This window comes from Thamnophis elegans, chromosome 8, assembly GCF_009769535.1.
Source record: "Thamnophis elegans isolate rThaEle1 chromosome 8, rThaEle1.pri, whole genome shotgun sequence".
Taxonomy (NCBI): Eukaryota; Metazoa; Chordata; class Lepidosauria; order Squamata; family Colubridae; genus Thamnophis; species Thamnophis elegans.
In genome coordinates, this window is record NC_045548.1 from 42098766 (window position 1) to 42115370 (window position 16605).

General features: G+C 35.4%; 1 protein-coding gene across 1 annotated transcript in view; it reads left to right on the forward strand.

The window, feature by feature from the left end:
- The window catches only part of CHD7 (chromodomain helicase DNA binding protein 7), a 206345-nt gene that overhangs the window by 160401 nt on the left and 29339 nt on the right, over nucleotides 1-16605 (forward strand). Inside the window, 14 exon segments of the mRNA XM_032222540.1 lie at nucleotides 3930-4067; nucleotides 4163-4284; nucleotides 4672-4915; nucleotides 5746-5922; nucleotides 6221-6314; nucleotides 6317-6343; nucleotides 6346-6362; nucleotides 7550-7805; nucleotides 9752-9962; nucleotides 10665-10793; nucleotides 10795-10858; nucleotides 11051-11132; nucleotides 11135-11188; nucleotides 11191-11216. Coding sequence (XP_032078431.1) covers nucleotides 3930-4067; nucleotides 4163-4284; nucleotides 4672-4915; nucleotides 5746-5922; nucleotides 6221-6314; nucleotides 6317-6343; nucleotides 6346-6362; nucleotides 7550-7805; nucleotides 9752-9962; nucleotides 10665-10793; nucleotides 10795-10858; nucleotides 11051-11132; nucleotides 11135-11188; nucleotides 11191-11216 — 1641 coding nt within the window.

The following is a 16605-nucleotide window of genomic DNA, read 5'->3' on the forward strand; positions in this document are numbered from 1 at the left end:
CCTCCCCAGATAATTAGCCCAATAGGGCTTTTGAGCACATGCGCTAAAATAAGCCCTCCCCCAAAAATTAACCCTCCCCTCAAAATATTGCAACACAGCAGCAGCCATGAGGTGACCACGCTCGCGGCCTCCTGCACCTCAAAAATAATAAGATCTCCCTGAAAATAAGGCCAAGCGCTTATTTTGGGGATCAAAACAAAATAAGACCCTGTCTAATTTTCAGGGAAACACAGTAACAAATAAGAAAGATACTTCTATTGATTGAGTTTCACTTGCTGCTTTGTATCACATCCACAACGACCAGTCTGAGCTATAGTTCATCTACTGGAGGCATCAACCAGTTCTTGGTCAGACTTTCTTATATTTGTCAGTATTGTTAATATGTTTAGTCCTTCTTTCCAAGTGGTTGTGCATAGACTACCATAGTAGATGAGAAGTGTAAAGCCAGTCTTTCCAAATTGAACAGAACAGTGATCCCCATTTAGAACCCGGCTGTTGAACTGGCAGGCGAGTTTACGTGCAATATTCCATTTGCGTTGGTGGTGAACACACATGCCACTCATGCAATTGGAGCTGCACATGCTCGCCCACTGCTTCCAGGGAACTATCCCCTTTCTCCCCTCCATCGATCTGCAAAGCCAAAAAGGTTAGGGATTGCTGATGTAGAACACATATTTTTTGCTGGTTTTTTTATCTATATTTATAAAGCACACACATGTGTGTGTATGTATGTGTGTGTGTATGTATCTCTATATGTATTATTTTAAACTTTATCTACCCATGTGTTTTAGTGAGTGGGTGATTATACAAATTGAAATGAATTTGAATGCAGAAGTAGGGGGCTAAGCACTGATATTAGTGGTGAAGTCATTAGATCATACACTGAAAAAATTATTTGAAATGTAACATTGTTCAAACGAGAGGTAGACCATTCAGTATGTGGTATTTAGCTAGAACAAGGTTCCACAGTATTACTTGTTGGCCACAGATTCTTGCTTAAAATGTGCCATATGATGAATGAATGAATCAATCATCAATCAATCTTGCTTAAAACCAAAGTATCCAAGAGGCTTGAAGGTGCTGGAGAAGGACTGTGATTTCTTTAAAGTCAATAATGCTTAAAATATATTAACCTTAGTAGCCATAAACTAGCAACATTCAGGTCTGGTGGAAAGCAAAGGGAGAAAACCTGACTGAGTAAGTTGGAAATTTTATTCTTTAGCTTCATTGTTCCTCAGGACAATAAATTACCATATTTTTCAGAGTACAAGACACACCTTCCTCCCCCCCCCCAAAAAAAGGTGAAAATTTGGGTGCATCTTATACACCAAATGTGCCTCCACCCACCCCCACCAGAGGCCAAAAACGTGAGGCAGGGATGGTCTCTGGCAATCCCTGTAGCCTAGAACAGCTGATTAGGGGTATTCCTGCAGTCCAATCTACCCGCCAATCAGCTGTGCTGAATCAGGCTGCTATCAGTGCTAAAACTGACCTGGCTGGTCACAGTTTGCAGCAGTAATCACATTCAGAAAGCACACAAAAGTAACTGATTCAGCAGGGGTCAAAATAATAATAATATACAATACAAGCAAAACACAAGCAGTTTCACTTTCACTTCTCAGCTAAGCCAAGCTCCTTCCTGTCTCCTTGTTGCTCACATAGCAAGTACTGTTTCAGAGTCCAAATAGCCCTCATTGGCTGACTTAGTTGCTATGCCTATTCATTGCCTGACCAAGTCATGAACTCACACACTGACAGGAAATTAGCCAGCTAAATATCATGGATGCTTGTAGACAGAGGCAGATTTTTTTTTCTTCTGATTTTCCTCCCCAAAAACTAAGTTGCGTCTTATACTCCGGAGTGTCTTATACTTAAAATACAGTACTAGACTTGCCTTACTAAATACCTGCATTTTTCTTATGAAAAGATTTCCTCTGTCTTTGCTAAACAGTAAATGATGTTCATCCCTCCAGAGATTGTGCTTCAAAAGCCTTGAGTAGTTCAGTTGCCCTTCAGCATCACATATGGCTTCATTTCAAAGAACTCTCACAGGAAACTTGGATCTGAGTTGAGGATTTACTATGGTATATTTAGTTATAAGACCAGATAATTATGAGCATGCTAGGCTGTGTCTGAAACCAAAATTTTGGTATTTATGGAAGTTGATATTGTTCAGGTGAAGATGCATGCTATTAGATGGGATCAAATCATAGGACATTCTTCAAATCAGCTAGATCCATTCAGCAAATCCATAGGAGACCAAGCTGGGATTCCAAGTAGAACTTTTGATTCTTTTAGTTCATTCTGTTGACATTTTATGTTTGGAATTCTATTATAGTGAATTTATGAATAGCGATCTCCCACAATAGCCACACAGATTATTTCTGTTCTCTTTTATTCCTGGTTTAAGTCACAGACTGCCCTATAGAAAAAAACTAAGGTTTGTTTGCTATAGAACAACTTGAAAGTGAGTTTCTCTGAATTATTTCAGGGAAGGTTTTTATTCTAATATTGGAAAAAAAGATCTTTATCAGGTTCATCATCTTCTGGATCCAAATACCAATCTGCAAATAGCCAAATTTCATATGTTTTATTTTAGCTTTACTTTTTAAATGCAGCTGGTTTACCTCAACAGACTGGATTGATACTTCATTTTATAATTATATTGCTCCCACCATCAGCAGTAAATTATAAAGTAGAGTGCTTAATAATTCATATTAATATTCTGTTGTTCCTTGAAAAATGATGGCTCTCTAAAATTTTGCTGTGTGATAGAGAATCTGTTCATCCAGTGAGTCATCATATCTTTACAGTATGTCTGGATTTTGTGTTGTTGATGGGACTTCTACTTCAGAGACTTAAAGCTAATGTCCAGTGCAGGGACTTGTCCAAGAATTGCACATGTTTGAATAGAAGAAAAAATGGTTCATCCAGATGCTCAAAAATATGACTTGGGAATTATAAGTTTCATTTGCACTTGCAGTACCATGTTTTACTAAAAATAAGACAGGGTCTTATTTTCTTTTGACTTCCGAAATAAGTGCTTGGTCTTATTTTCTGGTAGGTTTTATTATTTTTGAAGTGCAGGGGGCAGTGAGCATGGTCACCTCATGGCTGCTGCTGTGTTGCAATATTTTCGGGGAGAGCTTATTTTAGTGCATGCGCCCGATTGAACTTATTATCCAGGGCAGTCTTACTTTCAGGGGAACAGGGTAGAACATGTGAGCTTTCACAAAATATTCTACACAGAAAACATCCTTAAAAAATAGAAAAAGTATTCAGCCTGCTAGAGCTTTCAGAGAAAACTCAGCTACATTGTTGTTGAAGTTTAAAGGAAAAAGAAAAGATCTAGCTATAGTTTCAACTTACAGAGATATGATTTTCAGTTGCCCAACTTTATAAGGATTACTATTAAGCAGTTTGTATGTTTTTTTTCTACCTCAACTATTTATTATTTATTTATTATAGAGCAGGCTGTAAAGCACTGTGAAGCAGTATATAACTCTAAGCTATTGTGCTGCCTTAGAATCTTTCCCCAGTGCTCAACCTGGCCCATCTCAAAACCATTTGAACTTCTGGTTCCGTACTCATTGCAACTGCTCTCTTGGAAAACTATTTTCCTTACTGATTCAGGACACTTATCAATGAACTTTGTGTATTCTTCTGAGAGCCCTTACTTAGTTTTCTAAGGTCAGTCATTGGTGAATTCACAGATAGTTAGTAAAAGAATTGGAATTATGGGTTAGTAATCAGTAACTTTAAAAGCGATGTAACAAAGTACTTTCTCAGTTTATGTGCTGTTTTTACATTAGAAATAGAAGTTCAATGAAATATGCTAAGTTTTATTTAGTTTACAAAATTACAATGGCATTGATCATATTAATTGACTTTCGTATAATCATTTTGTTTGCTTTTTTCCCTTAAAAAAGCCCCTGATTCATTATTTGGTGAAATGGTGTTCACTTCCATATGAAGACAGCACATGGGAATTAAAGAAAGACATAGATCAAGCTAAGATTGAGGAATATGAGAAACTAGTGGCTAGGGAGCCAGAAACAGAACGTGTGGTAAGATTTAGCTTTCTATTGAAAATGTTTCTTAATAGTAGCTTAATACTGTGGTTTGTGGAAACCACTAATATGATTTGCTGCATTTGATATAGGAGCGACCTCCTGCTGATGACTGGAAGAAATCAGAATGTTCCAGAGAATATAAAAACAACAACAAACTCAGGGAATACCAGTTGGAAGGAGTAAACTGGCTTCTTTTCAACTGGTACAACACGTATGTATTATGCATTCATTGTAAAACAGTATAGTTTGACCATTCAAATTTAATATCCCTGAATAGTTTAAAATACAGGATGTTTTAATGATCTTAATTAGTAAAATAACAACTTCTGTGACTATATTATCTGTCGCTCCTCCACTCACCCCGGCTACATGCACACGCACACTTTTTCTTTGCATGAATTTGTATTAAATCTTGAAGTGGTTTTTTTCCCCCCTGTTTTAATAAGGATGTTTGAGTTGACACTATTTAATTCTTAAAAGTAAATGTCCTCATGATACTTAAGATTCTTACAGTCAAATAAATAAGGAAGTGTGTTTTGTAAATCTCATTTGAGGAGCTGAATTATAATTTCAGAACTGAACAATTTATTCATTGCAGACGCAACTGCATTTTAGCAGATGAAATGGGATTGGGAAAAACTATCCAGTCCATTACATTTCTCTATGAGATATATTTAAAAGGAATCCATGGTCCATTTTTGGTTATTGCCCCATTGTCTACAATCCCCAATTGGGAAAGAGAATTCCGTACCTGGACAGAGTTGAACGTTGTTGTGTATCATGGGAGCCAAGCCAGTCGAAGGATGATTCAGACATATGAAATGTACTTCAAAGACCCACAGGTAAATGTTATTAGTATAACAAAAGATGACTTCAAATAACTATTTCTCCTTGTTGGTTATTGTCCTTCATTGTTTCAAAATTTAAAGTCAGGATTGGAAAAGGGGTTGCCAAAGGGAAATGTTTTCATTAAATTTTGCACACATAAATATTACTCTATTAAGTTTTTTCTAAATCAGGAGATTAAAAACAGTACAGTATAGCTTTTCCACTGTGATTAAACAAAACTAAGAATAATTTATAAGTACATTTTTCCATCATATTAAAAAACCTGGAAGAGTCTTGTAGCACTTTTTCCAACTAACACATTTTATTATAAAGCATAAGCTTTTGGTGCAGTTCTCTTCATCGGGATACAAATGTAATAATATTTTTAATATTCATATTTATCATCCTAATATTTTTATGTTTTACTTTGATGTTTTTACTCCATAAGCCACTGAGTTGCCTCTAAAATAACAGGATGGCATATAAATGTAATAAATAAAATAAAAGTAACAAAAAATCAGGTGAATGGTGTTGAGAAGGCAGATTTTTTATGCAGATCCAAGTTATTAATATGGCTCTCTTCCCACATTGTCACATTATCAGTATTCCATAGAACATTTGATACTGTTGGTAACATTTGCACAATATTATTGTAGCTTTCAACTTCCAAAGTAAATTCTTTGGGTTTAAGATGTTTAGGTTTAAGAACAGGATTTAGGTATTATTGACAATTCTATCATCATTAGTCAGTGATTTTTTTTTGTTTTGAAAGAAAGCATTTGAATCATGCATAAGGTTGTTTTAACAGTATATAATAATTACATAATATTCTCTATGCTTTTAGGGTCGTGTAATTAAAGGATCATACAGATTTCATGCCATCATTACAACATTTGAAATGATTTTGACTGATTGTCCTGAGCTCCGTAACATTCCATGGCGATGTGTGATCATTGATGAAGCTCACAGGCTGAAGAACAGAAATTGTAAGCTGCTAGAAGGGCTCAAAATGATGGACCTGGTGGGTATTGATACTCTTAAATCTCAGCAAAAAGTCTTCTAATTTTGTCCATTTGAATTCCAGTTTTGTTAACATTCTTGTCATTACAATTTTTCTGCTTAAGAGAATGCTATGAAACACAATTCATTTGCACACTTTAAACAATCCACTGATAATCTCTAAAATACGGTAGGAAAAAAATGGACATGAAAGAGATTGAAATCTTATCTTGTAGTAGAGATGGGTAGCATAAAATTTAATTAATAAATAAAATATAAAATAAATTGAATAAATTTTTTCACTGTCTTATTTTTTTCAGGAACACAAGGTGCTTCTAACAGGGACTCCTTTGCAAAATACTGTAGAAGAGCTTTTTAGCTTGCTCCATTTCTTGGAACCAAGTCGTTTTCCTTCAGAACCACTTTCATGCAAGAATTCGGTGATCTAAAACTGAGGAACAGGTAAATATTTCTTTCCAATTATAATAGTCACGAATTTTGAAAATTCTCCAGAGTAACGTTTTTGTTTTTATTGGAATCAAACTATTATACTTATAGGAGGTTTTTCAGTTTATTATTGTCAAAATTAATTTAAACTTTTTTAAAAAATATTTGTAATTTTTAAAGAGATCCTGTGTAAATGTAAACTATATAGCGAACTTTACTGGAATATATGAGCCAGCCTATTATTATTTAAAATGTATTAATATTTATAGTGATACTTAAAACACAAAGCAAAATAATACCAAGTATTTAAAAGCAAAACAATTTTTAAAAAACATTTAAAGCATTTAAAACATTTGAACAATGTCAGCTAGGAATTTAGCTGTTAATTCAGTACATCTGGAGATTATTACATCGAATAAACCTGATAAATAGGCTTTTTAAATGAAGTATGCAAAATATTACCAATATTTTAGCTCATACAATAACAATATAAAATGTTATATCTCATTGTAGAAGAAATAGAATATATTGTTTGATAAATATAGTAAAAGCTACAAGGATTTGGCTGTACTATTGTATCACATGGGTCTTTTTATTTACTATAATTTAATTATTCAATTATTGGCATGATTAAATCTCATACAATTAAGACTTCTTTAGTCATGTAATATCTCCAGTGCATGTTAATTGCTCTGAATGTTTGAATTACAGTTCTATGTTAGTTACTACAATCTTTTAGTACATGTTAATATAGTAAACAATCTGTTTAACAGATCTCTTTTTTCCAGACCTGGTATAAACAAGACAAATGTTCAGTTCAGACTTCATTCCATTAACAGGATAATGTGCATTATATCAAGCATGTTTCTATTAAATTGGGGTTTTACTGCAAATGTCACCAGTCATGTTAATTATGTAATTATGCAAATGATGTAAATTCTGATTTAATGGATATTTGGATTTAACAGAAACTCATTTCCCCACATCATCTGTTAAATAGAGCATTTACTGTAATGAAGTTATTCCTACCATAATAAAGTTATCCTGTAAACACTGTTGATGAATGATAATAGTATTTATGGAAATAATTTCATTTTTCCAAAAATTGCAGCATAATATAAAATTATGGAAAGATGTACATATTATATAAGGACATTTATAATAGGAATTGAAAATTGTAATATAAACATTTATTTTATCAGGTTCAGAAACTTCAAGCAATTTTAAAACCAATGATGTTGAGACGACTGAAAGAAGATGTGGAGAAGAACCTGGCACCCAAGGAAGAAACTATTATTGAAGTTGAATTGACAAACATTCAGAAAAAATACTACAGAGCTATTCTTGAAAAGAATTTCGCATTTTTGTCAAAAGGAGGTGGTCAAGCAAATGTCCCTAATCTGTTAAACACTATGATGGAACTGAGAAAATGTTGCAACCATCCATACCTTATAAATGGTATGCTGGTTTTCTCTTATTTTATAAAAACTTTGTGTAAGGACTATAATTATGTATGTATTATGGCCACCCATCTCATTTGCATATGAATTTTGGTAGCTTACACAGTTAAAACAATTACCTAATAATCTACATTATTTACAGGCTTCAATTTTAAAACAAATTTTATTTTTGAGGAGAATGTAAATCTCCAAATGCCAGGTTTAACTACATACCAACTTACTTGAAAGATTGCATCAATGCCTTACGACAATAATCAACTTCCTTTCTTGTATCTTCAAGCCAAGTGTCATTATTTTCATCGAAGAAATGATTTCCTAATTACTTTTAAAAGCATTTGTTATTGTCACCAATAGGCTTATACTACAATAAATTTAGAACTGCCTAGATACATCAGACATGGGAACTGTATCACATAATAAAAAATCATGTCAGCTTGTTAATATAGATAATCATGGTTCATTCAATAATAAAAGAATGAAGTTTCTGATATATCAAAATGTAATTTTGTCTAAACCAAAATAGTTCTATATCTGTGATGGCGAACCTGTGACACATGTGCCACAGGTGGCATGCAGAGCCCTCTCTGCGGGCACACGAGCCATCACCCCAGCTCAGCTCCACCGTGCATGCATGTGTGCCTCCCACTGGCCAGCTGATTTCCGGTCCCTGTCATGCATGCATGGTGGGTGGGGCGCATGCAGAACATGCATTCATGGGGTTGGGAGACGTGTGTGCATGGATGCGGGAGGGGGAGCATGGAAGGGTGTGATCTGCCTGCCCCAGCGGCCAGTTTTTGGTCCCAGGAGGCTGCAGGCAGGCCTACTAGGCCCAAAACAAGTGGGGTGGGTGTTGCACATGCATGTGCAGGGGGCGGATCCCAGGGATGTTGTGCATGCATTGCATTATGGGTGCGGACGCATGAGGGCATGTGATGACCAAAAGGTTAGCCATCGCTGTTCTATACAATATAATAGTGATTAGAAATAATTATCTAAAAATAAGTAAGCATTTCTGCTTTCCGCTGTTGGTGTGGATTTTTCCTTTCTGTTGTCGTGTGTATAACACTATTTTAAGATATATAATGGAATCTAATGCTTCATTCACAAATGTTACTGCTATATAATACTTCTTATTTCCTATATTAAATTACTTGTATTAATTGTTTTTCATTTATAGGATGTGGGTGTCATTATGTTCTTGTTTTCAGTAATTTAAGATAAAACTAAATTACCACAAAAACAAATCAGCCATATTTTAAGTTAGCAAACACCCTTGTAATAATGATTTTAAGATGTCCTATTTTTTTAAAAAAAAAATGCTCTCCCATATGATCAAATCTTCCAGATTCTGACTGAATACCAATGCAATAATTCATATTTAATGAAGTGGTGGAGGATCCATACATTGCTGTGTGTGGCCCTTATTTTGTTAGTTTTTGTCTATAATCTTTTTTATTGGGACTTTTTTACTGTGATTATGATCGACAGTTAATTTATTTTGCCACAAAGTAGTCTTTACCTGGTAAATAATGAAGTCATTCAATTTTAAGATGTTTTTCATACTAGAATTCAGTTAATGTAACCTATAGTTTTGATGGTTAGTAACAGTATGTAAAACACTTTCTGAAAAAAATGTTCTCTGTTCGCTGTTACATATATTGTACTTAATGTTCTTAATTTGCTAATTAATTATTCAGTCACTCACTGCTCCCTAATTGTTATGACTTCTGGCTTGGCACCTCTATGTTGTTGTGAACTTGTTTGCTGGAAGCTTTGCTTTTATTGTTTGTACTTATTTATGTATTTTCCATGTTAAATTTAAATAAATATATAAATACACATTTACACATAAAACTCTTAGACATTGTATGGGGAACGGGTAAATTCATAATTTTATCAATAAAACCTTTAGAGTATTCACATATTGCTGTCCAATCTCTGCAGGTGCTGAAGAGAAAATTTTGGAAGAGTTTAAAGAAACACACAATCCTGACTCTCCAGATTTTCAGCTCCAGGCAATGATCCAGGCTGCTGGCAAGCTAGTACTGATTGACAAGTTGCTGCCAAAATTGAAGGCTGGTGGCCACAGAGTGCTTATCTTTTCCCAGATGGTGCGCTGCTTGGACATACTGGAAGACTACCTCATTCAAAGACGGTGAGAACAACAGTATAATTTAAGTTTAGGAAATAAATTCTAACAATTATTTTATTAAGTATTTAGCCTGTGTTTCACAGACAAGGAATATTTACAATAAGTAGAAGACTGCCTAAACCAAATAATACTCATTAATTCTCTTTGTTCAGAGTCATAGTATATAACCTTTTACGTAAGACTTTATGATTTATTTATTTATTTTTCACATTTCTAAACTGCTCATCTCTTTCAAAGAGTGGTGGGAGCTTTGCTAAAAGTGATAATGCTTTTAGAATAAAACATGATTAAAACCATTGTCTATTATATGTACCAGACTCTAATAAAGGTCCATAAAACAGTCGTTAATACTTTTTAGATTTTCAAAAATGTTTTCTTCCTTTATTATTTTCAATTGGAACAATTTTCAGGCTCTTAGCTGTGAGTGACACAGAGCCAATTAATTATATTGTAACATTTTTTCTATAACTTTTTGTAATTTTCAGCAATTTGACATACATTTGATACAAGAAATCTTATAACTGCTCTTTCTGCTCACTTATTTCTTACATACTTATGTACTTCCTTTTACAGCTAGAACTGAAATTGAGATGCAAAGTTATGAAAGTTAGTAAGAAGAAAAGATGCATTTTCTGAGAACAATGCTTTCAGTCTTGAATTACTGGCATAGAGGGTGTACCTTATTAATACTACTTATTTTTGTAGATATCCTTATGAACGAATAGATGGCAGAGTAAGAGGCAACCTTCGTCAAGCAGCTATTGATAGGTTTTCCAGACCTGATTCTGACAGATTTGTTTTTCTACTATGCACAAGAGCAGGTGGCTTGGGATTAATCTACAGCTGCTGATACCTGCATTATTTTTGATTCAGATTGGAATCCTCAGAATGATCTTCAGGTAATATTGGAAAGGCAGTTGACATATTCTATTTCCCTAGTGCTCTTCTTCCCCCAGAATTTATTGCTCAGATAATACGTTGTGGTTGAACACTTCAAAAAATTTTAAACAACATATTGTTCTAACATTTGTTCATTTTACTACTATTTTAATCTGTTTTAAAAAAATATCTCTCATGTCATATTTTTCCAGGCTCAAGCTCGATGCCACAGGATAGGACAGCGCCAATCTGTGAAGATCTACAGATTAATAACAAGGAATTCTTATGAAAGGGAAAGTTTGACAAAGCAAGCTTAAAACTTGGTCTTGATAAAGCTGTGCTTCAATCCATGGCGGAAGAGAGAATGCTACAAATGGGGTAAAATATATATGCCCCACTTCTTCCCTTCCCTTCCTTTTTATATTTATAGCTTTAAAAATAGTATAAAGTTTTCTTGAATAGACCTTGACTTCTGATGATTACACACATATGCCCATGTTGTTTTATCTGCCGTAATACGGCAGTCACACATATTTTTTTTACGTTATTATTCACTTTCTGAGTTTAGTCTACAGCTCTGGATTTCCTGATTCTCGTCCATCCAAAGATAGATGGAGGGAGGGAGGATGGGAAGAGGGGGGGGGGAGAATTTGTTATTTATTGCCATAAAGTATATTCTAAATTTATTCATTTGTTAACTAGATAAAGTTTTGTTCCCTAGTATCTTTTTTCTTACTATATAATTTATTAATGGTGTGACTTTATTCATTTCAAAAATAATGGTTATTTTTGAAATTGATAGTCTGTATTTTATTCAAAAAAGATTTGACAGACCAACTACATATCCCATCCAAGTATTTCATCTAAATGTTCTAATTAACAAGGAACTAGTACATAAAAATCTGGATATAAAAAGTCTACCCACTCCTGTTAAAATACCAGGTTTTTGCGATGTAACAAATCCAAGATAAACCCTTTAAGAATTATTTCCACCTTTAATATAACATTTAAGCTGTACAAGTCAATTGAAAAACAAGCTGAAATTATTTAGTGCTGAAAAAGGAACTAGAATAATGTGCCTGTATAAGTGTCAACACCCTCTTATAAGTTGGGATGTGTCTATGTTCAGAATAATCAATTCAAACTGATGTTAAATAGTAGTACATACTTGCCATCAATTAAAGTAACTCTGATATAAAGTGTATATATGTATGTGTGTGTGTGTATGTATGTATGTGTATGTGTATATATGTGTGTGTGTGTGTGTGTGTGTGTGTGTTATATTTATGCTGATAAATAAATAAATGGAGACTAGTATAGATCTATTTCAAGCTATTTAGCTCTCATCAGCTAGCCATACCCTATGTTGGGAACCCTCCGCATGTTGCATTTTGTCGTTCCCTGGCATCCAAAAGCACTTTGTAGTGCTCTGCACATCCATATTTGGGCATACCAGGGGTTGTGACTTTAAATATATATATATATATATGTGTATGTATGTATGTATGTATGTATGTATGTATGTGTGTGTATATATATATATATATATATATATAAATTCAACTATTCAAGTAGGATTTTTCTGACATTTATGCAGTTGCCTCTTACAGCAAAAGAGGTCAGGTGTCTGCCAGGTGCTACTGCCAGCAGAGGCAAGAGGCGTATTTTTAAGATAGTCAGGAATGCCAGTAAGGATTGTGATGTTGATGCTATTAGACATCTTGGCACAAATTATCTGTCCCAAAAAGATATACTTTCTGTGCAGATTGATTTCCAGAGCTTGGGGTATGAACTTAGTAGTATAGGTTATAGTCTTATCTTTTCAGAGATTTTACCAGTATATAAGGAACAAAAAGGGAAAGGCCAGCGTGTAGCAGAGTTTAATGGCTAAAGGAATGGTGTAAACGGAAAAACTTTGGTTTTATTACCATATTTTTTGGAGTATAAAACGCACCTTTTTTCCTCAAAAAAGAGGCTGAAAATCTGGGGGCGTCTTATACACTGAATGCAGCATTTTTGCCTCCCAAAACTCCGCCCCCTTCACCAAAATGGCCATGCATAGTTTGTAGGAAGCTTTCAGAGAGCTCCTGGGGGCTGGAGAGGGTAGAAATGAGCAAAAAAATGGGCTATTTTTTGCTCAACCCCCCCCCCCGAGCACTCTATAAGCTTCCTAAAGGCTATCCATGCCCTTTTTTTGACAAAAAATGGGCCCGTTTTCATGAAAAACGGGCCATTTGGGGAGGTTCGCAAAGTGCAAAAAAATGTTTTTTAATTTGCTTCTTCAAAACTTTGGTGCGTCTTATACTCTGAAAAATGCGGTAATCACGATGTCTGCAGCTGGTTCAACAAAAAACTGTACCAAAGAGATGGTTTCAATCCATCAAAGAAAGGGACTGAGTTACTTGGCACTAAATTCACAGATTTTCTAGATAATCATTTAAACTGAACAGCGGGGACGGAGAATTAATTGATACAAAACATTTTTGTCCCCAGGAATCTAAAATTAATAGGGTTATCAGTGCATGTAATATATGTTTGTGTGGGTAAGATGATCAACCTTGCTGTCAAGCAAACCAAGCATTTAATAGTGAGTGCCATGCCAAAGTAAGTAAGAAAGTAAGGCCAATCAGGCACAACACAAGTTATGTAAACAGTAAACACAGGGGCAATCAAATGGACAAATGTCTATATACCAATGCACAAAGGATGAGGAATAAACTGAGAATTAGAAATTCAAATAAATGAGGGCAGATATGATACTGTTGCCATTATGGAAACTGGTGGGATGAAACCCCGCAAATGGACTAGAGTTAGAGGGTTTTAAATTATTTAAAAGAAATAGACCAAATAAAAGAGGAGGTGGAGTTGCACTATGCTTAAGAAATAACTAATCTCTACAGAAATAGAGCACAACAATGACAAAAATTATCTTGAATGCATTTGGGTCAATATTAAAGGGGGGAAATGACATTGCCATAGTATACTACAGGCCATCCAACCAAGCCGGGGAAATAGATGAACTTTTTGCTAGTCAGCTAACTAAGGTATGTAGGAAGCACACAACAATAATGGGGGATTATAACACCCTGACATCAACTGGGAAACAAACTGCACCAAGTGGAAGATCCAACAGGTTCCTAACAAACCTAGCACACAACTTTGTTTCTCAAAAAGTAGAGAGGGGAACAAAGGGATCAGCTATATTGGACTTAATTCTTACTAACAGAGATGAAATGATAGAAGGTATTGAAGCTACAGGAACCTTGAGAACGAGTGATCATGCAGTATTGGAATTCAACATTATGCTAGCACAAGCAATAGAACAAGGTCAAACTAGAGTCTTGGACTTTAAGAGAGTTTTGGAAGGATTCCATGGATGGGAATCTCAAGGGGAAAACAATTCAAGAAGCTTGGGAAATTTTGAAAAGTGAAATTATAAAACGCCAATCTAGTACAATACCAATGAAGAAGAACAATAACAGCTCTCAAAAGAAACCAGCTTGTCTGCATAAAGAACTCTCTGACAAATTGAAAGACAAAATGAACAAGTCTAAAAAGTGGAAAGAAGGGAAATAACTGAGGCAGAATATCAGCTAAAAGTCCAAGCCTGTAAAGATGAAGTGAGGAAAGCTGCCGGTTCTGTGACCCAGTGGGGTACCCCAAGGCTCTGTTTTAGGCCCAGTACTCTTCAACTTCTTTATCAGTTACTTGGACAAGGGGATAGATGGAGAATTTGAACTTTGGGCGTTATCTAACAAAATGAAATTCAATGGTGAAAAAAGTAAGGTTCTACATTTCTACATTTAGGCAAGAAAAATGAAATGCACAGGTACAAAAGAACAAGAAGCAATGGGTGGAAACTATGAGAGGGATCTTGGAGTCCTAGTGGACAACCATTTAAATATGAGCCAGCAGTGTGCAGCAGCTGCTTAAAAAGCCAACACAGTTCTAGGCTACATAAACAGAGGGATAGAATCAAGATCACGTGAAGTGTTAATACCACTTTATAATGCCTTGATAAGGCCACACTTGGAATACTGCATCCAGTTTTGGTTGCCTCAATGTAAAAAAGATGTGCAGACTCTAGAAAGAGTGCAAAGAAGAGCAACAAAGATGATTAGGGCACTGGAGGCTAAAACATATGAAGAATGGCTGCAGGAACTGGGTATGTGTAGATTAATGAAAATAAGGACTATGGGTGACATGATAGCAGTGTTCCAATATCTCAGAAAGATATTGGATCTCAGCCACAAAGAAGAGAGAGTGAAGCTATTCTCAAAAGCACCTGAGGGCAGGACAAGAAGCAATGGGTGGAAACTAATCAAGGAGAGATGCAACTTAGAACTAAGGAGAAATTTTTTGACAATTAGAACAATTAATCAGTGAAACCACTTGCCCTATTTTTTGACGTATAAGGTGTGGCTTTTTTCTCCCTAAAAAATGGGTTTTAGGTTCATGTTACAGACCAAATACGGGGTCCCCCCCCCCCGGGAACCTTCCGCATGTTGCATTTTTGTCGTTCCCTGGCATCCAAAAGCACTTTGTAGTGCTCTGCACATCCCATTTTTTCCAAAAACAGGCCTATTTTGGGGTTTCCAAACCCTCTGCGCAGTGTGTTTTCTCCCTCTCAGGCCCCCAGAAGCACTCTGCAGGCCAAAAATAGGCACGTTTTGGGTGAAAATGGGCCATGTGGAACACTGCAGAGTGCTTCTGCGGGCCAGGGAGGGAAAAAACGCGACATGGGGAGGACGAACACTTTCTTCTTGTTTTCCTCCTGTAAATATAGGTGTGTCTTATAGTCCAGTGTGTCTTATAGTCCAAAATCAGTGGAACAATTTGTCTCCAGAAGTTGTGACTGTTCCAACACTGGATGTTTTTAAGAAGATGTTGGATAATCATTTATCTGAAGTAGTGTAGGGTTTTTGCCTAAGCAGCGGATTGGACTACAAGCCTTCAAGGTCCCTTCCAACTCTGTTATTCTGCTTTCTGCCATGGTCTGTTAAGAGCTTAAAAGCATCAAAAGGTTCTCATTGTTGCAAGGTATCAGTGAGGAGAAGGGTACAAAATTTTTTTCAAGACGTTGGATATACCATGGAACCTAGAAAAGACAGTCATCAACAAGTGGAGAAAATATGACACCCGAATGACATTACCAAGAACTGACATCCCTCCATAATTAATAAAAAAACAGGGATTAAATTGATCTGAGGGGCTGCAAGAGATCTACAGCAACATTAGTTTTTGGCAAGTACTGATTATGTACTACGTGACAACAATCTCCCATATTCTTCATATGTCTGGGCTGTGGGATACTGTAGAAACACAGAAGCCTTCTTTTACAAAGAAAAGCATCCAAGTCCAGCTACTTTTTGTAAAAACCTGAGTCAAGCCTGACAAAAGTATGTGAAAAATGTGTTATGATCTGAGTGCATAGGTTGAACTTTTTGGCCATAATTTGAGAAAAACTGTGTTTCTCACCAAAACAATACTGTGTATCACCAAAAATACACCATACTCACAGTGAAGCATGGTGATGGCAGCATTATGTTTTGAGGCTGCTTTTCTTCAGTTGGAATTAGAATTTAATCAAGCTGGAAGGAATTATGAACAGTTCCAAATACCAGTCAATTTTGACACAAAACCTTCAGGCTTTAGCCTTCAGGCTAAAATGCTGGAGATGAAGCATAATTTCACCTTTCAACAAAAGCATATATCCAAATCAACAAAATAATGGTTTATCAGAATAAGATCAAAGTTTTAGAAAGGC